The 22229-nt window shown below is 33.7% G+C and overlaps 1 protein-coding gene across 5 annotated transcripts in view; it reads right to left on the reverse strand.

The window, feature by feature from the left end:
- Positions 1-22229, reverse strand: part of Tbc1d5 (TBC1 domain family member 5) — a 452807-nt gene that overhangs the window by 300336 nt on the left and 130242 nt on the right. For 4 of the 5 annotated variants that reach the window (XR_005974648.1, XM_041656297.1, XM_041656299.1 and 1 more), the window contains one exon: positions 3336-3467. Coding sequence is in view for 4 of the 5 variants with exons in the window: in XM_041656297.1 (XP_041512231.1) it covers positions 3336-3432 (97 nt within the window). In the remaining variant the exon portion in view is untranslated. Of the gene's footprint in view, positions 1-3335; positions 3468-4833; positions 4891-22229 lie in introns of those variants that run through there. The other variant, XM_041656298.1, reaches the window with a different exon arrangement.

Here is a 22229-nt window from a genome sequence, read left to right on the forward strand (position 1 = left end):
CCCTTTATTTCTGTACTTAATTTGTCAATGTTTATTATCTCTCGAAAAGTAAAATGTGACTTCTGATGGGCAACCAAGAGATCTACAGAGCTAGTTCTAGGTCAGCCAGGGTTACACAAAGAAACCCTGTCTCAAAAACCAACCTAACCAAACCAAACAAAACAAAACACCAAACCAACCAACCAATCAATCAAAGAAGCATGTCAATAGCCTGTAATGTTTGGGGTCTCTGGGGCACCTAAATTGAGAGGAGGTATCCCACACCTGACACTGCGTTTTGTATTTACCAACCTCTGGCTTCAGGGAGGAACATTATGAAATTCTTTAAAATGATACGCAAAGCTCTTAAAGTAGCAGGTCTCCATGTGACTTTTTCTCTTTCCTCTACTTACCGAACCCTCCCGCACTTTTATCTTCCATTTTCCTTTCATACACTCACATTCTACTATACCCTCCTTTTAGATCACTCCCCACCAATGGCTTGAGTTTTCTGAATTCCACAGGTTAGAATTTTCTGTTTCTTGCACGTTAGAAACACAAACATAAAGATTTGATGCTAATGTCAACATATGGGTGAGAACATGAGACCACTGTCTCTCTGGGTCTGGCTTACATCATTCGGTAAGACACACAAGACCAACCCTGTCAACATGGGAGGCAGCTAGCTGCTGAGAGCAAGTGAATCCCTTTTCTTTAAGGGCGTGGACCTTGGTGTGTCCACAAAGATGCAGCAGATGGCATCACATCCACAAGTTTATGAGCAGCACAAATTGGGCCTAAAAAATTATTACAGAAAAAAAAAAAAGAGGACACAAAGTTGGGGGGTTGGAGAGGTGTAATACTGGAGTTAGTGAGAGAAAAGAAGAGCTGAGTATGATCAAAACACATTGAATGAAATCCTCAAATAATAAAATTATATTTTTAAATGTAAATTTTATAAAAGGAACAATTTACTATTCAATATGCTTTCCCTAGATACTAAACTTTCAATAAATATTTTATATAAATAAGCTAATACTAGGTACATGGTCTACGTGCTTTCTGTTTATTAGTAAACATGACTTTAACCCCAACACTCAGCAAGAAGAAGCAGACATCTCACTGTGGGTTCAAGACCACTCACCTTGCCTACATAGTGAGTTCCTGTTCAGACAGGGCTATATAATGAGATAACAAGGCTCAGTTAAAAATAACCATTTTCAGGTGAGTTATCATTTAAAGTCAGATGGTAAGGACAAATAATTTTGAAAACCAAAAAGAAAATATATGTATTTTTTTTCTGTGGAATTATGGGTATGTGAGCAATCATTACTCTTTGAGCAAAGACTCTTGAATTTAAGCCGGTAATTTAAACATATGAGAAAACATGCCAAGGCACAAATATCCCATAATATATTTCTATAGTATTTAAAATTTAGAAAAATGAGATCAAAAGTGTAATTAATATGGAGATATGCTCTAAGGTGTCACACATATGTTGGGGCAGTTCTTTCTCTTCTGCAGTGAAAATAAAATATGTAGCTTTCTTTTTCTAATCCCATTTTTTTGCCAAATTTTAAAAGAATGCTCAAAATCATTTAACAGTACTGTTTCTTTACAAATGTTGGACTCAGATTTGATAAAAATAGAAGAATGCTTTACTAGTGGAATTGCTAACATGGTTGTTTTTAATTGCAGATGAGTCCAGGAAGAAAACTACTAATTCAAATGGGTGCTTTACCCCTACAGTCTACTGCAAAAATGTGCAAAAACCTTCAAAATCCTTCAAAAATCTCAATGCAAGACACAAATTAAACTACAAAGGTGATGATTAATCAAGTAAATATGACAACCTCAAGAAAATATAATACATAATTTTTTGTGTGTGTGCAAAATGGAAACTTAAGATGATCAAATAGGTACTTGATGTACAATGTTTACATATACAACACACAAAACTCACTATGGTTAGTAACCTTTATGGCTTAGAAAAAACAGATATTTACATATCTTTCTTTCCTTATGTGCCTGCATGTCTGTGTGTTTTGTATATATTTTTAACAGTTGACAGCTGTTTTAGAGCATACAGAGATGCCAAGCTGAATGAGGGTCTTGATTACTTCAAGATTAGCTATCTAAAGTTTCTATTCATTTTAAGTGTTGTTAGTTGGAAGAGTCATTAGTCACTTCCTTGTCTCATAGAACATCAGCATACATTTACATTGTTAATGAACATTTGGGGTAAATGAATTAATGGCACTTTAAAACATCAATTCAGTCCTAATAACTTGGTATGTCACAGAAATGTTAGGCTAGGGTATAAATGAAAATCCCTTTCAGTAAAGGTAACTAACTACACATTCTTTTAAACAATAAAAGATAAAATTAGCTTAAAATGTTTTTAACCAGGTTAAAAAAATGTTCAATATTTAATGAAATAGCCCAGAGGAAAATATTCACTTAAAACACAACAGAAAATGATCTTCTCAAATAAGCATATAAACAAGAAATATTCAGAAAAGTACTGGCAAAATTATTATGTATACTTCTAATAAAAATATATATTCCCTTTTAGAGCATTTATGGAATTACAAATACTTACAGGTATAAATTTAAGGGAAACATCAGCATAAAAGCTTTGAGGCTTTCTAACATCATATTGAGACACTTCAACTAAAATAATACAAATTAATTTTCATATTACCAAAATTTAAACAGTTTTTTTAGGTCCTTATGTAACAAAAAGTAAAAATACAAAATAATTTTGAAGGGCAAAAGGTGCTATTTTTAGCAAAAAATATCAATGGCATTTATAGTGTGTATAAAGCATTAAAGAGTCTTACATACGTACACACACACACACCATCAAAACAGACAAACAAACAAGCTTCATAAAGAGTCTTTGTTCTATAGAAGTAACCATTATAGGAGTCAATTTTTTAAAATTACCAAAATGTCATAGCAGATCTTAACAAATTAAAATAGATCTTATCTTAAATTTAGCAGAATTTAATGTGTGTGTGAGGGGGGTGGGGACAAGGGGTAGATTAACTGAAAAGTCAATACCAACAGTTTATGATTCTTCAAAACGTGTTTCACAAAGGACATTTTGTATTTAAAAATGTATATACTAAAGGCACTGTCAAGAATGTAACTTTTGCTAATCTACATTCTACCTTCAATAAAAGGGAACTATTTCTGATGTTCATTAGCATCAAGAAGATTCTATACATACCTAGCAAAATATTCTGATTAACTTCATAGAAAGGATGACACTTATAGTGTGGACAGAACTTACTGAAGTCCCTCTGTTAAGTTCCCAGCATATGCAAATAGCATTTGCACACAAAACTTACCTCCAGACTTATGTGAATAGCTGGACAAGGGGTCAATGCCTACTTCCTGTTCTTCTGACTGCAGAGGATGTCTAGTTTCAGATATGGACTGATACATTGCATAAAGAGGAGACAGTCACCAAAAGTAATTACCTAGATGAAAATCCAAAGAAAAAAAGATTAATTTTTTTCTTATGTAATTGGGAAGGAATACTAGGCAGAATGAAATTATTAAAAGAGCACGGTAGGCATCAACAAGTTTTCTGTAGGCTACAAGGGTCTATTAGTATACTTGTAAAAAAAGAACAAAAAAAAGAGTCAAAAAATTCCATGCCAACAATGCTTCAAAAAAAAAAAAATCTAGACTTCGTTTATAACCTTTATTTTGATGTGGGCTCACATTTATTTTTAGTGAAATTTATATAAACAACTTATCTGAAAGTTTTTGAAATCTCATATTTATAACATTTGTTTTAGAAAGCTATACACAGCTGGGTGGTGGTAACACACACCTTTAATTCCAGCATTTGGGAGGCGGAGGAGGCGGAGGCAGGCAGATCTCTGTGAGTTCAAGACCAGCCTGGACTACAAGAGCTAATTCCAGAAACCTGGTCTCAAAAAAAAAAAAAAAAGCTATACACATTAATTAGGACATTCAAAATATAAAAAATATACCAACGAAAATTACTCATAATATTATTATTAAGTAAAAGCATTGCTAATATTGTGTTGTATTATACTTAAGCATGTCTTTACTATGGACATTTAGAGTGCATATTTTCCATGTCAACAACCAAGTAAATCATACTGATATATAGAACTATTAATAAATTACATAATTATTAAATTACCATGAGTGCTGTCCTTGTGTCTAAATTGCAATTTTTAATGGATGTCTATTACATTATATGTTTATCACAATTTATGTAACCAATTCATCAATTTATATAATACTTTCATCAATTTTTATTCAAAATTATGTAAGTATCACATTTTTTAATTTCAATGGCAGTGGGAGTATAAAATGAGAGAAACTGAGAAAATTGAGTGAGTAAGCAAGTCCAATGAAAATGATATCTAATAAATAAGAAAAAAGTTAATATGACAAGATTTAATGTTTAAATATGGAGCAGGCTTCAGAGACACAACTACACAGATCCTTATTAACCTTTCTGCAATTTAAAATGAGCCTCTACCCTGTCTGTTTTAGCTCTAAAATCCTTACCTTGTAAAATATCCCTGTGGCTTTTCTGATTTTTGTCAGAACAATTCAGCTCCATTGCTCACCCATAATGACAATCCAGTGTCAATAAGCCCTACTCCCTTGCAATTATGCCTAAGCCAAAACTAGTAGAGAGTTAGGAAAACAGAAAACATGTAGTGAAAGTACTGGTTGATTCTGTGACCCTGACAAACTAGAGTCACTTGGAGGAGGGGCATCAATAGAGGAGCAGTCTCAAAGGCCATGAGAGCACACCTGAGGGGAGTTTACTTGATTGACTAGTATGGAAAGACTCACACATTTATGGGAGATTATGCCGACGGTTCTAGGGTAGAAACCGGAAAGCAAGCAGAGCAAGCCATGGGGGAGCAAGTCAGACATCAGTGTTCTTCCATACTCTCTGCTTCAGTTCCTGACTCTAGGAGGTTTGTGTCTGGGCTCCTGCAGTGGCCTCCCTTGAGGAAGGAGTCTAACTGATAAGATGTTATAAACTCTTCCATCCCCAAGCTGCTTTACGTCATATGTTATCCCAGTGACAGAGAGGCAAACTAGACAGGGAACATGAAGCAGGATTTCCTAAAACCAAAAAAACAACCTCATGTATCTAAGATAGTTGTCACAGTTTACTAATGTATAGTCAAATCAATAAACTCATATAGAAGGAATTTTGGAGAATAGAATCCAAAAACAGGATAACAAAATACAGAGGATGTTACAGTATAAAACAGAATCAAATGGTTGAATTCAAGTTTACAAACAAATGAAGACCAAGTCCTCTACTGTAGACTAAAATATGAGCAGCAGGTATTATTAGTTAACATCTAAAACACCGAATATATGGGGAAACATTGTGCCACTCTTCATTCTCCCTACAACCTAGTTACACATCTACATCTTTACTGATATTTCACCTGAGAAATCAAAGTAAATTTACTCAGCAACATAGTAAGTGTTAATTCATTCATTAATTAATTTGTGTATGTATGTGCTTTATCTGCATGCATACATGGGTACTGGATCCCCTGGCACTGGAATTATAGAAGTTTAGGAGCGTATGTGGGTACTGGGAATTGAATACCAGGCCTGAGGAAGAGTGCCAGTGCTCTTAATCTCTGAGCCATCTCTCCAGCATCATATAGTATTAAAGCCAGAATTTGAACGTACTCTGTTTTGTCGAGACAGACACCAGTTACCCAGGAAGGTGTGAGGTTTTCTTACTTGCACATATTGGTAAATAATGCAAAGTTGTAAATAATCACTGCCATGGAGTACATTATTTAAATAGATTTCAAATTTATATTTAGAACACGGGTATTTTAAAGCAAGATTCATATTCTCTTTCTATATTATTAAAAACAATAGAAGTAAAATGTGAACATGTCATCTATTCTGAGCTGTTAAATCTCCTTAATAGTCCATCTAAGCTGGCTCTCATAGTCATATTACTTTACCTTCTTATTTTTATAGAACTGTAAAACTACTCTTACAAGCTTTAAAAATACAAATGAATGAATTTTAGGGATTTTAAACTTTCTGAAAAAATAGATAACAATTAAACTGAGATCAAAGTTTATTTTAGAAAGCAAAGTAGCTCAGATGGCATTGTGTTTGCCTAAAAGGTATGAAGCCCAGAGTTCAAATTCCAACACTAAACAAATTCAACGTGGTAGTTCATGCCTAGATTACAACAGATTCTGTTTCAGAAATGGGGGTCAGAAAGCATCAACCGGGATCCATAACAGTATGTTTCTTTTGTCCCAAATACGCAGGGAAAGGTTGCAGACAAGCACAGATAGTATAGAGAGAGTCCTACATCTGAAAAACATGATAATCATACCTGTTCAAGATGCTAAAAAACGATTAAGAATTTTTTCATTCCTTAGAGAAGGTTAAAATTCCAGAAATGGTTCAATAAAATTGGCCCCAGTTATAATCCTTTAGAACAGTGATTTGCAACCTCTGAGTCTCGACTCCTAGTAGGGGTCACATATCACATATCCTGCATATTTCATATTTACATTACAATTGTGGGGGTCACCACAGCATGAGGAACATGGAGACAAAGCATTAGGAGGGATGAGAATCAGGTCTAGAACTTGACAGATCTATGGTATTAGTGAAAAATCAGAATCTAAAGTTAACTATTCATAAAGAAAGTAATCTACAATCATTCTTTACAAATGAGGAATACAATATATCATAATTTATGTTTATAGATCAAAACTGAGACACTGCAAAGTATTTATAATTAAACAAAGTAAACCTGCAGACTAATAATAAGTTACTTTCAAGTAATCTACTGATAAACAGTATAGATAATGTTCTTCATTTTGTTTTAATTAAAGATTTAAATACTAATCTAATTCAAAAGTAACTAAAAGTTGTTGCCTTCGTTTCTATTGCTTGTTTAAGATATAAAGGATGATTGTAGCTTTTAGAATAAAAACGTTAAGAATGTCTATTATTGCTACTGGGATAACCCTGTAAAAATCGAAATGTTGGTTTTAAATGTGAAATCAATTTACTAAGAATTCCCCAATTGGTGTTTCATTAAAGGTACCTGAAAAAGTTTATTATGAAGCAAAGTTTATTATTAAAGATCATTTAACAAATGTGTCTATATTCATTTAAATCATTGTCCTGGATGAATTATTTATCAATAATATCAGACTATAAAAGAAAAAGCCCTTAAAATTGCTTATTTGTTTGATGGGTTTTAAAAAATTACATATTCAATGTTCCATTATACCTAAAATTTCATTTACAAATTCTGACATGAATATTATATTGCGACAACCTAATCATCTAGCTTCTTTGTGGAAGAAAATATGAATAGCTGAAAAACATGTTTCTTAGAAAATAAAAACTTAAGTCAGTAATTGATAGACTTTAGTTCCCTTAAAAGATGCTAATCAGGCTCTAAATTCTAATAAAAATATCCTTGGTTTTAAATAAGCCAAAGTAATCATGCTTTTATAAATTGTAGAAGCATAGCAACATACATTCTAATATCTCAGAAAAGATACATATTTTCTTTGTTATTATTTCTAGCTTACAATTTTTATTCATGTAAAACTCAAAATTAAAAACCTTGAGGCTGGTATTACTATATGACTTTGAAAGCTATCCTAGTAAAATGAGCTGACAAATTAGGCTGTAATTCTCATTCATAATCTAAAATTAATCTGAAAGGCAGGTGTACTGTTTTTAGAAGTCTGGTTCTTACAATATTAAATCTAGATATGAAAGTATCTCTCTGAAAACTTTTATACACTAATATAAAGCTTACTATACAATGGCTATTTCGAAAGTCATGATGGTTGGGATTTAAAGTATATTAAAAACATTACAGTATTTTTGTATAAAGCAAGCACTATTTTAATTAAAAGTTTCAGTTGATAGCAATGTCTGGGTACAATACTACGTGTAATATATTGAATAGCATGTGATTTTTTAAAATAGCATCATATAAACAAATTCAAATAAACTAATCTATTTTCACTGACTGAAATTTTGCTTGCTCTAGCTTGTATTCAGTTCTTCACTGCTTGTAATACTTAGTTATAATTAATATTCTGAATTATGTTATTCTAAAGACAAACATATTTTATGTGAACTTAAACATTATTCATTCATTTGAATTCCTGACTAATAGCAAACTAAAAATTAATTAAATCAAGCACTGAAAAGACAAAGTGGTATTCCTTCAAGAAAAAAGAAAAACCCACAAGATATTCAACAAACTACCTCAAAATTTTACAACAAACAGGAAGAAGACAGCAAAAATAAGTATGTGTCATAGGTAGCATGTCTTCACTATGATGTGTATTTCACCTAAAATATGACGTATTGGCTCTAATGGAAAGCTTCTCTGACATAACTTTAGAAGTTTTATTTTCATATTAAAAGGTAAAATAACTGAATATTTCACATAAATATTGTACAAAATAGAGGGAAAAACCACCTTTTTAAGTTAGAAATGGTAGTAGCTAAAAAAAATTTCTCGTTGAAAACAGTATTTTTTAAAATATTAATTACAAAGAAGACAAAATAAAAAGTATGAAGTCCTGTTTAAAAGATCTTTCAATCTTTAATGTAAGACAGCCACAAGGACTTTAAATAGGTTAATTAAGTATTTAAATTGATAATTTTAAGTCTTAATATTTAATATTGTTAGAGTGTATATCAAAGTAGTTTTATTATTTATTTACTCCAAACCTTTATAAAAATACTTCATTTGACAATAGGGGGCCTGATTCTCACAAGATAAATGTACTTACAATGCCAAATAAATTATATATAAAAGCGTTTGTCTGAATACATGTCATTCAACATTACCACCCACTGATAAAACACTGAAACTCATTTCAATCATGAACTGGAAATATCAAGGGTTGTCTAATAACAGTTATAGGATTATAGTAACTTTCTATATCAAATAAAATGACCAAAATAAAATTAAAAGACATTGGAATCTTATTTTGTTTTTTTCGAGATAGGGTTTCTCTTAGCTATGGAGCCTGTCCTGACTAGCTCTGTAGACCTAGCTGGCCTTGAACTCAAAAAGATTCGCCTTCTGAGTCCTGGGATTAAAGGCATGTGCCACCACGGCCCGGATGGAGTCTTATAATTTTTGTATTGTTAGAATAAAATATTAAAAGCAAGATGTATAAGAAATATATAGTATGTTAGAGACTCGTAGTACTAAAATGCTTATTCTATTAGATAGTAATACCCTTGGCCTTCCAGTATTCAACCGTGTAAAGCCTTAAGAAAGACCTGCTATTACTTATATAAATTCTGAGCATCCTATAGTACCAAGCAATCTTTATTTTTTAAAAAAAATGCCAGAATATCCTCGTAAGATTCCAAAGCTATCTTTAGATGTAAAAGACGAAGAAAAGAAGCTGTCCCCACCTACTGGGTATCAAAATGCAGAAGCACTTATGTCTCAGGGATATTACAGCTGGGATGGAACACTATGATCATAGCAACCTTATTTTTAGATTTTTTGTTTGTTGTTTTAATTTTACATCTTGCTGGCCACAGTTTCCTCTCCCTCCTCTCTTCTTGGTCCCTTCCCTTTCCCCCCTGTTCTCACCCTGCATTCATTCCACTCTTACTCTGTTTAAGGAAAGAGCAGGGCTCCTGTGGATAGCCACAAAGCATGACATTTCAAGCTGCAGGAGACTAATACAGTAGTCAGGGAATGATGGCTCACAACTTTAGTCCCAGTGGTTGGGAGTCACCCAGCTTTAATCCCAGCACTACAAAGGTGGACACAGGAAGGGATATGGCTATGGAGAAGACTATAAACATGGAGGGGCAGGAACACAGGGCATTGAGTCTGAGGATTCTTAGGGACAGGATCACCCTTTTTGTCTGAGGATTCAGTAGAGGGAAGAACTAATGGCTGGCTGCTTTGCTTCTCTGATTTCCAGCATTAAACTCTATATCTGACTCAAGGTTTTTTCATTTCTTTTCTCTTTTAAAACATTTTTTTTTAATTTTACATACAACTCCCAGTTCCCCTTCCCTCTCCTCCTCCCATTCCCTTACCTCCTCTCCATCCCACCCTCTATCCACTTCTCAGAGATGGTAAGGCCTCCCATGGGAACCGACACCGGGTTTTCATAATTAAAACAAATTAGAATTGTGCTGAACTACATCTTTTCAAAAAAACAATCAACCAGGCAATACAGAAGCCAAAGTATCATTTGACAGCAAACATTTCAAACACTAATATCAGAAAAAAAAAGAACTCAAAAAGCAAAAGAAACAAATATAAAAAAAAATATCTACTCAAAAATGTAAGACCTAAACAAGGAGTTCTAAAAAGAGGAGGAGGAAGAAAAACAAACAAGAAGCTAGGAAACAGCTCAAAAAGTGTTCACCACTCCAACAATTAGGGTAATAAAAATTCAAACAATGTGGAGCCAGAGACCTCTGTAGGACCGGGCTTGAGTCAGGCCCCTCAAAGTAATCAAGCCTAAGCCAGGGACCTCAGCAGAGGCAGGCCTAAGCAAGCTACCTCAGACAAAAAGCAGGCCCTCATGGCAGCTACCTCCACAAAAGCAGATTTGAGCCATTGGACAACAGGAACAGGCCTGAGGCAACAACCTCCACAAGAGCAAGTACAGAGAGCAACCCCTGAGGGGGCAGGCCCAAGCCAGAGACCTCTGTCTATGCAGGAACTAGTCAGCAACCTCTAAGGTAGCAGCCCAGAGCCAGCAACCTCCTAGAGAAGGCCCAAACCAGGAACCTGTGCTGGAACAGGCCAGAGCAGGGCCAAAGGAATAAAGGTATTGCAGAACAATACCAGGGAGTGCTGAGTGACCTTTAGAAATACCAAGTGACTTCCCAGGTAACTGGAACCTTGGCCCTGACTGCAGGAAGAGCCACCATCAGAACCTTGGACCCACTGGCTCCTGGAAGATTGATAACAAGAAATACAACTACAACAATTAGAGGAAAAGATGAGTAGACAAGGTAATAGCACACTCAACACCACAAAGAGCAAAACGACACCAATAAAAACTAGTGAACAAATAAAGATGAAGCAAAAGAAAATGACCTAAAAAGTAACTTTAGAAGAATGCTTGAGGAGGAACTGAAAAATTCCCTCAAAGAAACTGAGCAAAAGAGAACAAAAAAAAAAAAAGGGAGAACCAACAAAAAGCAATCAAACAGGTGAAAGAAACGATTAACGAATGAAAACAAAATTGAGACAATAAAGAAAACAGAAACCGAAGGAATTATAGAAATGGAAATTCTGAGAAAACAATCAGGAACCACAAAAGGATCAGAATACAAGAAATGAAAGAGAGAATCTCAAGTGCTGAAGATGCAATAAAAGCAGACTCATTGGCCAGAGAAAACATTAAACCTAACAAAAGCTTAACACAAAATATCCAGATAATATGGGACACCATAAAAAGAACAAACCTAAGAATAATAGGTATAGAAGAAGCAGAACTCCAGCTCAAAGGCACAGAAAATATATTCAACAAAATCATAGAAGAAAACTTTCCCAACCTATATAAAGATATGTCTGTGAAGATACAGAAAACTTACAAAACAACAAATAGACTGGAACAAAAAAAAAAGCTCCTAGCCACATAATAATCTAAACACTACACATAGAATAAAGAAAAACTATTAAGAGCTGCAAAGAAAAAGGGCAAAGAAGTATACAAAGGCAGACCTATCAGAATTAACCTTACTTTTCAATTGAAACAATGAAAGCCAGAAGGCCTTGGTCAAGCATTATGTAGACATTAAGAGACCAGGGATGCCAGCCCAGACTACTATACCCAGCAAAATTTTCAATCACACAGACAGAAACAAACAAGATATTACATGACAGAACCAGATTTAACCAATACCTAGTCACAAACCAAGCATTACAGAAAGTACTAGTAACCTAACGAAGTTGACTACATACACAAACACACAGACAATAGATGATCTCTCGGCAGCAAATCCCAAAAAAGGGATAAACACACACAATAGTATGACCATAAACGAAAACTAAAATAACAGAAAATGGCAATCACTGGTCATTAATATCCATTAATATAAATAGACTCAACTCACCTATAAAAAGACAGAGGCTAAGAGAATGGATATGAAAGCAAGATACAAGAAACACACCTCAACCTCAAAGACAGGCATTGCCTCAGAGTAAAGGGTTAGGAAGAAACTTTCTAATCAAATGGACCTAAGAAACAAGCTGGTGTAGTTATCCTAATATCTAACAAAATAGACTTCAAATGAAAAATCAATCAAGAGACAAAGAGGACATTTCATATTAGTCACAGGAAAAAATGCATCAAGACAAAATCTCAATACTAAACATATATGACCCAAATACAAGGGCACCCTCATATGTAAAAGAAACACTTCTAAAGCTTAAATCACACATATTAAACCCTACACACTAATAGTGGGAGACTTCAACACCCCACTCTCACCATTGGACAGGTCTATCAGACAGAAAATTAACAAAGAAATAAGGGAACTAAAAGATGTTACGACACAAAATGTACTTAACTGACATCTATAGACTATTCCTTCCAAACATAAAAAATATACCTTCTTCTCAGCACCTCATGGAACCTTCTCAAAAACTGACCACATACTACGTAAAAAAGCAAACCTCAGCAGATAAAAAAAAAAAAAACTGGAATAATCCCATGTAAAATAACAATTCGACAGCAACACTAATTCCAAAAACCCACAAACACATGGAAATTAAATAATGCTCACCTGAATCATCAACAGTTCAAAGAAGTATAAAGGAAGAAATTAAAGACTTCCTAAAATTCAATGAAAATGACCACACAACATACCCAAATTTATGGGACACAATTTAAGAGGAAAGTCCACAGAACTAAATGCCTACATAAAGAAGCTGGAAAAATCCAACACTTAGTGAGCTAACAGAATACCTGAAAACTCTATAAGATAAAGAAGCAAACTCACCCAGGAGGACTAAACGGCAGAAAATAATCAAACTGAGAGTTGAAATCAACAAAATAAAAACAAAGGAAACAATACAAATACTCAATGAAACAAAGACTTGGTTCTTCGAGAAACTGAACAAAATAGACAAACCTTTATCCAAACTAACCAAAGGGCAGAGAGAGAATATCCAAATTAACAAAATCAGAAATGGAAAGGGGGCACAACAGGAACAGAAGAAATACAGAGAATCATCAGGTCATGTTTCAAAAGGCTGTACTCCAGAATATTGGAAAACTTAAAGGAATGGACGACTTTCTGAATAAATATCACTTACCAAAATTAAATCAAGATCAGATAACCAAAGTAAATAGATCTATAACTACTAAAGAAATAGAAATAGTCATCAAAAGTCTCCCAACCAAAAAAAAAATCCCCAGTGCCAGGTGGTTTCAGTGCAGAATTCTACTGAATTTTCAAAGGAAAACTAATACCAATACTCCTGAAATTGTTCCACACAATAGAAACTGAAGGAATATTGCCTAACTCTTTTGATGAGGCTACAGTTACCCAGATACACAATCCACATAAAGACATTATTAAGAAATAGAATTACAGACCAATCTCACTCATAAACATTGATACAAATTACCAAATAAAATACTGGCAAACAGAATACACGAACACATCAAAAAAAAAAATCCACCATGATCAAGTCGGCTTCATTACAGACATGAAGGCTTTGTTCAACATATAAAAATCTGTCAATAAGACCTGGATGGAGGGGGGAGGACCTTGGACTGTCCACAGGGCAGGGAACCCTGACTGCTCTTCGGACTGGAGAGGGAGAGAGAAGGAAGTGGGGGGAGAGGGAGGGAAAAGGGAGGCGCGGAGGAGAGAGAAATTTTTAAATAAATAAATAAATAATCCGTCAATATAATCCACCATATAAACAAACTGAAAAAAAAAAAAGAAGACCACACGATCATCTCACTGGATGCTAAAAAAGCCTTTGACAAAATACAACATTCCTTCATCATAAAGGTCTTGGAGATAGAAGGGTTACAAGGAATATACCTAAACATAATAAAGGCAACAGCCAACATCTAAATCAAGATAAACTCAAAGCAATTCCACTGGAATAAGGAACTAGACAAGGTTGCCAACTCTCTCCATATCTATTCAAGATAGTTCTTGAGGTTCTAGCTAGAGCCATAAGACAACAAAATGAGATGAAAGGGATACATACTGGAAAAGAATTCAAACTCTCACTATTTGCCCATGATATGATAGTTTATATAAGTGACCCCAAAATTCTACCAAGGAACTTCTACAACTCATTAACACTTTGAGTAACGGTAGCAGTATACAAGACTACCTCAAAAAAAAAAAAAATCAATTGTCCTCCTTTACACAGATGTTAAATGGGTTGAGAAAGAAATCAGAGAAACATCACTTTTCACAATAGCCACAAATAGGACAAAATATCTAGGAGTAACTCTAACCAAACAAGTAAAAGACTTGTATGACAAGAAATTTAAATCTTTGAAGAAAGAAATTGAAGAAGATACCAGAAAGTGGAAAGATCTCCCAAGCTCTAGGATAGGTAGAATTAACATAGGAAAAATGGTAATCTTATCTAAAGCAATCTACAGATTCAATGCAATGTCCATCAAAATCCCAGCAAAATTCTTCACAGACCTCGAAAGAATAATACTCAATTTCATATGGAAAAGCAAAAAGCCCAGGATAGTTGAAACAATCCTGTAAAATAAAGGAACTTCTGGAGGCATCACAATCCCTGACTTCAAACTCTACTACAGAGCTACAGTACTCAAAACAGCCTGGTATTGGTATAAAAACAGACAGGAGGAACAATGTAACAGATTTGAAGACTCAGATATCAATCCACACACCTACGAACATTTGATTTTTAACAAAGAAGTAAAAAAATATATAAAATGGAAAAAAGAAAGCATATTCAACAAATGGTGCTGGCATAACTGGATATCAACATGTAGAAGAATGAAAATAGATTCATATCTATCACCATGCAAAAAACTCAAGTCCAAATGGATCAAAGACCTCAACATAAAACCAACCACACTGAACCTCATAGAAGAGAAAATGGGAAGTATGCTTGAATGCACTGGCACAGGAGACCATTTCATAAATATAATCCCAGTAGCACAGACACTGAAAGAAACAATTAATAAATGGGACCTCCTGAAATGAGAAGCTTCTGTAAAGCAAAGGACATGGAAAAAAGACTAAGTGGCAGCCTACAGAATGGAAAAAGATTTTAACCAACTCCATGTAGGAAAAAGGGCTGATCTCCAAAATATACAAAGAACTCAAGAAATTGGTCATCAAAAGAACAAATAAACCAGGTTAAGCAAAAAGCGACCATTACAAAAGATCCCTGTGGATCAATACCTTCTGGCGACAATACAAGAAGGTAGGTGAGCAGGTGCACACATGCACACTCAAGCATAGGCATGTGTACATGCACTCACAGGCACTCTCTTGGCTTTTATCTTCACTGACAGTATTCCTGCACAAGCTAGAAAACTGCCATCTCTAAGTTTTTCCTTGGATGAGAGACTCCCCTTTTTCACCAAAATCAGCAAAGATGAAAGTAAAAAAGTCATGTGATATTTGTGCATTTTACTAATCCAGTGTGTCAAGCCCGTGTGCTTGGGGAAAAAGATTCTACTTCCTGTTTTGACTTGGCGTTAGCAAGTGAGCTGTTGAAGATACCAGTTGAGTGACAGAAAAATGTCACAGCACTTTTATTCAGGAAATTTTCTGAGAAGCTAGTAATGTCACAAATTATTATGTGATAGGCAAGTTTAATAAATCAAGGATCCCATAAATAAAATACAAAGTCCATGTGAACATGAATTACGATATGCCATAAAGTAATAATTAAAATCTGCCAATAATAAAGTTGATGGGGGATTAACAACCAGAATTCCCAAGACTCCTTACATTTTAGGAAAAGGAGAAAACCCTGTATTTCAACAATAAGGGAAAGCATTTCATAGTAACATATGCTCTACATTTGACATAAACTACAGAAAATTTTTGGTTAAATTTTAAATCTATTTTATTAAAAATACATATATATGCACATAAATGAGGTATGATATATAACTAACAACTTCTACAATTTTCTAGTTTTCAAAGATGTTTCTACTTTTATTTCAAATATTATCTCTTGAGAAAATTTTAAATTCTAGAGAAAAGATGGCATTCTAGCAGAAAATAAAACATTTTTATTTCTTATAATATTTTTCTCATGGTGGAAAGATGGAATAAATAAATCCTTCATGGGGACATATATAAAAAGCTGAGTACACCATACAATGCTCATCATAGTGTCCTGACAATATACATTAAAAAATTCTTCATAAGACATCGGCTATATGACTAATAACACGTTAAGGTTATATTGTATGCAGTTAAATAAAAGGTAGTACAAATTGTAAACATAGAACACAGACTGCACGCAAGGTGTAGGCCTTCTTCTTAGCAGACAAAATGTGTATGGATGTTCAGAGATATGAAGGTGCACATATTTTTCCATTCAAAGTACACGAAGCATTGAAAGCATAGGGTTTTCATCAGATTCAAGGAGAAAGGTCAGTAACAGGTATGTCTTATACGACATAATCAAGATTCAACAAGGGAAATCACAGAACACTTTTTTCTCTTGAGACAGGGTCTTAGTGTGTAGCCATAGCTGTCCCGGAATTCACTGTGTATACCAGGCTGTCCTTGAACAAAGGAGATCCACCTGTCTTTACCTCCTAAGTATTGGAATTAAAGGTGTGCTCCACTATATACCCAGAAAGAATACTATTAAAATAAAGTAATAATACTGGCTCTACATACCAAACTCCAAATCTCAGCCCTTCAACACACAGAATGCCTCTGGCAGACACTAATTTTTTAACCTAACTCCCCATGGCCTTAATAATCAGCTAAAAACTCATCTTTACTCAAATCCTCCCCTAAATACACATGACACTAAACTCTTCTGTAAGACCAAGCAGAGCATAAACACCAAGAATAAAATGATTTGTTTTCATACCCTCTATGTTTTCTGAGAATAGAGGACTTACTGTTCACTAGCATAAAACGTGAAGAAAAATATTCAATTAACCATTAAAAATCAATACACTTCAGTACAATTACCAGTTAAAAGGATTAACTGAGCAATACTTGTCCTATAGAAGAATAGACATTATACTTGCCTTTGAGTGACATTATTTGAGCTCAGAATCTGAAATAACTATTGTATTGTTTTCAGTAACTGTCATAAAAAATGACTAAAAACTACTGGTTTCACATATGGACATCACAGGCCCTCCTTACAGCACTGATCCTCGTTCAGATGCAAATTTAATAGGCAAAAGACTTTAACTTTATATATCACTTGGTGATAACTGTTCTTGAATACTGAAATTAATAAATTTTCAACTCAACTTCTTAACATTCTCCCCATGAAATAACAAAATTAGATGACTAGATTTATTTCATCAAAACACAAAATTCTTTTTAAAATGTCATCCTTGAAGATAATAAAATACACAGAATGAAGGGAAAATGGCCTTATAGTGCATATAAATGTGAGATGATATTAGGCTGCATTTCATTACCAGTTCAAACAACTACCTGATATAACCTTTGATAAGTAAAATAAATGTTCAGAATAATGTAATTAAAGTAAACATTTCCTGTTAATGCTAGCTATTTATATTTAACAGTTGGAAAGATAAGGGAAGGGAGATGATGAAGAGAAAGGATGTGAAGAGGAGATAAAATAGTTTTAATTAAGGATAAGATCTGCAACTACTCACTGAAATATGATTCTTTTCTATGACTATAATAAAGAAAAGAAAAACAGTAATACTGATTTATAAATACTCAGATAAAAAGCATTATAGCAGACTAAAAAGGTTATTCTTCCAGGGAGTAAAACTTTCCTGCCTACCATGGGAATAGGGAAGATGGTGCTATATAATATTAAATTATTACCAAAAAGCTTTATGTTTAAGTAGTAATGTCTAATTTACAAAGACCTTCAACTATATTGTACATGTCAAAGGGCTAGACACTGTACATGAGAAAAAAAACTAGCCCTATAAGCTGGGGTGGAGAAAAATAATGCAATGGCTTTTAGCCTTCAAATAGACCACAGAACAAACACACACACAAAGTATTAACAGGGAAGAAGGACAACTAAAGAGGCTAAGAGAGAGGAAGGGAGGGAAGGAGGGAAGCAGAAAGAGAAGGAGGAAATAGTAATTTTGACCATCCTAACCTTCTAGTGGGCAAACAAGATAACAGCCTCCATTTTAGAAAACATGTGAGTACAATCTAGGAGCGTTAAATATATGACTATATATAATACAGGAATATGAGTGTTAGACATGCATATGTGCATTAAGTACTTACATGTTGCAGGTATGTGTATATGTAGGACTAGTAACATTGTATAACTTCACAAAGAAGCATTAATTTAAATAAATATAGTTTTTGTTCATCAAATTTGTAAAATATAGTTAGAAAATACATAATATATAAAAAGATGAATTAAAAAGTTTCTATGAATCTGATTATGAATGTGAAAGGTAGAAGGCAGTTAACTTTCATATTTACAAATACAAAGACAGATATGGTAGAACACAACTGTAGTTTGAGCTATTTTGGAGAATGAAGCAGGAGGATCATTTGAGCCAATGAGTTTAAAAAAAAATAAACCAACAAACTGGGAACACAGCGAGGGAAACAAAACAAACAAAAATTACAAAGGCACTGTACCCTTTGACACAGCAATTTTACGAAAACAAATTTATTCTGCTACTATACAATATAGACAAATCTATGCAAAAAGAAGTTAATATCATGCTAAAACAACAAATAATTATCAATAACAATTTTTTACTTTTAATAGTGCAAAATGGAATATGATGCATTAAAATAAAAATGTACACAGAATAATAAAATCACAAAAATCACAATGTAGTATGACATGCCTATTTTGTAAAAATACAAACATATAAGCTAAACACACACAAAATTTCTAGACAAACAAGTCATGAGGAAGAGAGATTCTTCACTTTATATGGGAGACTATATTTTCTGTTTGTTTAAATGAATATAGCCTTCTTAACTAAGAAATCTTAAAATGACTTATAAACTTCATATATTTGAGAAATAGATGTATGAATAAAATTGTACTTTGTTTCATAATTCATTTATTTTTCATGATATTAAGTTAGTTATTCACCATACACACTTTGATAACTAAGTATAGCAATGTCTATAGTTAGTGTAATGGCTATAAAAGAATAAATACTCGGAGATTCTCAATATTGTTCATGATATACTCACATCCACACTTTCTGATATTCTCCTTAGGAACTCTTTTATTAATGTACAGTGACAACCACTGTGTTCTTCACTCTTTTAAGTTATTAACTGGTATCAGCACCACTCTCAGTCCTTTATTCTCTAGGTTCATTTCATTTAAAACATTTCTGTTCTCTTTGCTAAACATGGCTGAATGAGTAAATATTTACGCAGGTGAGTAGAGGCCACTAACCACCACGGGTCCTTCTAACATTTCTGTCTAATGTTCCATTTTCTCTAAAGTGTATCCTAACCTCAGTCTTATTATTCAAACTGCTAAAAAGTAAATTCAGAATTTTGAACATACATAAGCAATCACAGTATTTGTTCTTCTCCTGAAGAAGAGGCCACAGAAAGTGACTGGTTTCCTCTGAGAGAATTCCATGAGGAAAACAACCCATGAAAGAAAAGTCTGACTGTCATCTTCTCTTCTTTACTATTCCTACAGAGGGACCTCTCAGAAATTTCCTCTGTTGACACTAGTATCTATGCACCTTTTCAGGCTCCGTATCATCTGAGTTTAGATAAACTAGTTAAACTATTGGTAGCTTAGTTTCTTCTAATGAAAAGGTTTGAGTACTCAATTCACAAGTTTTACAGGAATTAAACCCTTGAGCACTTAATACATGACAACTCTCACTAATAAACAATGAATGCTAGCTATATCATCACAATACCATAGTCTGAGAAAAAAAAAAGTGCCTTTACCCTCTGAGCCCTCTCACCAGGTAAGAAAGGATGCTGTAGTCTCTCCTTGAAGAAATAAGTCAATCAGCTAAAAGAATCAGCCATCTTGATGTGTAAGTGATGGTTCTCATTCTAAAATTACTGTAACTACACAGAATAGCTTACATTCAGGATTCTTCCATTCTTACAACAAAAACATTGTTCTGAACACATATGGAGATGGAAAGTTATTTAATTACAGATCAAATATCGTAAGGTGAAAATGCCCATAGTCTCTTCATTAGTGAATTACTAATTCAACAGACAATAAGATAATTATCTGGTTGGGAATCAGGTCTGGTATCTGATTCTTATTAAATTATTATGGATAAAAAATTTAAACTAGAACAGAAAATGAGTCTTAGATTCAAATAAACATTTTCTTTTTACCTATTGCTTTGGCAGTACTTGCAGATCTGTAGTGACAAACTATCACTTCATTATCTTCCCACAAGACACTGGCTTTTAACACTTCACAATGCTTCTGAGTTAGCATATCTGACATAACACTTCTGCTTCTCTCCAGCATTTACAAGATAAAGAAAAAGGCAGAAAACTAAGAAGATAATGTTTTTTAAATGTGAGACTCTAGTCCTCATGAACATTTGAATTAATTATATATAAGTCATTTTAATTATTTCACATGTAGGTAGCTGACAATCTAAATTCTATCTTACTTTTAAAGAAATTAATACACTATGCAATTTATCTACTCGGTATCAGCTGAGAGCAGTGATTAGCTAGCAATAAGGCGATTAGACTAATATATATTAAAATATAACTGAAAGCACAGCAATTCAACAACTCCTGCCTCCTACATTTTTTTTTGGAGAGAGACAGGGCAGCCCTGGCCGTTCTGGAACTCACTATGTAGATCACGCTAGCCTTGAACTCACAGATATTTGCTTTACTTCCCCCTTAAATGCTAAGATAAAATGGATGTACTACCATGCCCTGCCCAGCCATAAACAACAATTCAACATTTTTGTTTCAATGCTTTTTCTTAGGTCAGTAAAGCTAAGTAATCAAACATGGTCTTAAGGATATTTCTATATCATTATAAACCTAAATAGGATCCCTCAAAGAAACAAATATGAGGGCCTACAATGCCACCATTTCTAGAAAATCTGGTCTTCAGAGGTGTCTACCATGGCCAAGAAAAGAAGATCCCAGTCTTCATTCTGTCACTGTTATTAACCTAAGAAAACATTCTGTTCCAAAGATTAAAGTAAAAACTTGCTTAGTAAGAAGTTTTAGGTTGGGCCTGGTGGTGGCAGCACATGCCTTTAATCCCAGCACTCAGGAGGCAGAGACAGACAGATCTCTGTGAGCTGGAGGCCAGCCTGGTCTACAAGAGCTAGCTGCAGGACAGGCTCCAAAGCTACAGAGAAACCCTGTCTCAAAAAAAACAAACAAAACAAAACAAAGCAAACAAACAAAAAAACCCAAGAAGTTTAGGTTAACAAGAATGTAAAAAAAAATATATAAATATAGAAAAAATAAAGGGATGTAGAGAATGTCTTAAAAGCACACAGAAACTTGCTGTATATAAAATTAAAATTTTAAATACAATAAAATAAAATTTCCAATTTTCAATTAATGCACATAAATACACTACAGAATAAGTAAAAAAAAAAACAAACCCACTGGAGTTTTAATTAAAACTACCATTGTAGTTATCCCCAAATCTTACATTTTTAAACTACAAAAGTATTAAGTATCTCAATAATTATCATGCATAAAGATTGCCATATAACCACTGGGAATAAACCAAAATCATTTCAAAGACTTTGTCCAAATACATAAATAAACTTATGAAACTATATGTTTTACTTATATTTATTTGTTTTATATATAAATATATAGAAAGTAAAATTTAATGACTTTGTACATGTAGATATAATATAATTTAGTAGAGAAACAGTCTTCCTGAGTAATATAAGCAATAAGAAGTTATTCAAATACATTACAACTCAAGTGAAGAAACTCAGGAGTCTTCCCAAACGCTTCTAAGAGACAATGAAGCTCTGTTTGTTTCTCTCACTTGTAGATGTCACCTCAAATACTCTCTATACTGTTACCAC

This window comes from Microtus oregoni, unplaced genomic scaffold (genome assembly GCF_018167655.1).
Source record: "Microtus oregoni isolate MIOR12 unplaced genomic scaffold, Mior012 000007F_ref0000211, whole genome shotgun sequence".
NCBI classification, from domain to species: domain Eukaryota; kingdom Metazoa; phylum Chordata; class Mammalia; order Rodentia; family Cricetidae; genus Microtus; species Microtus oregoni.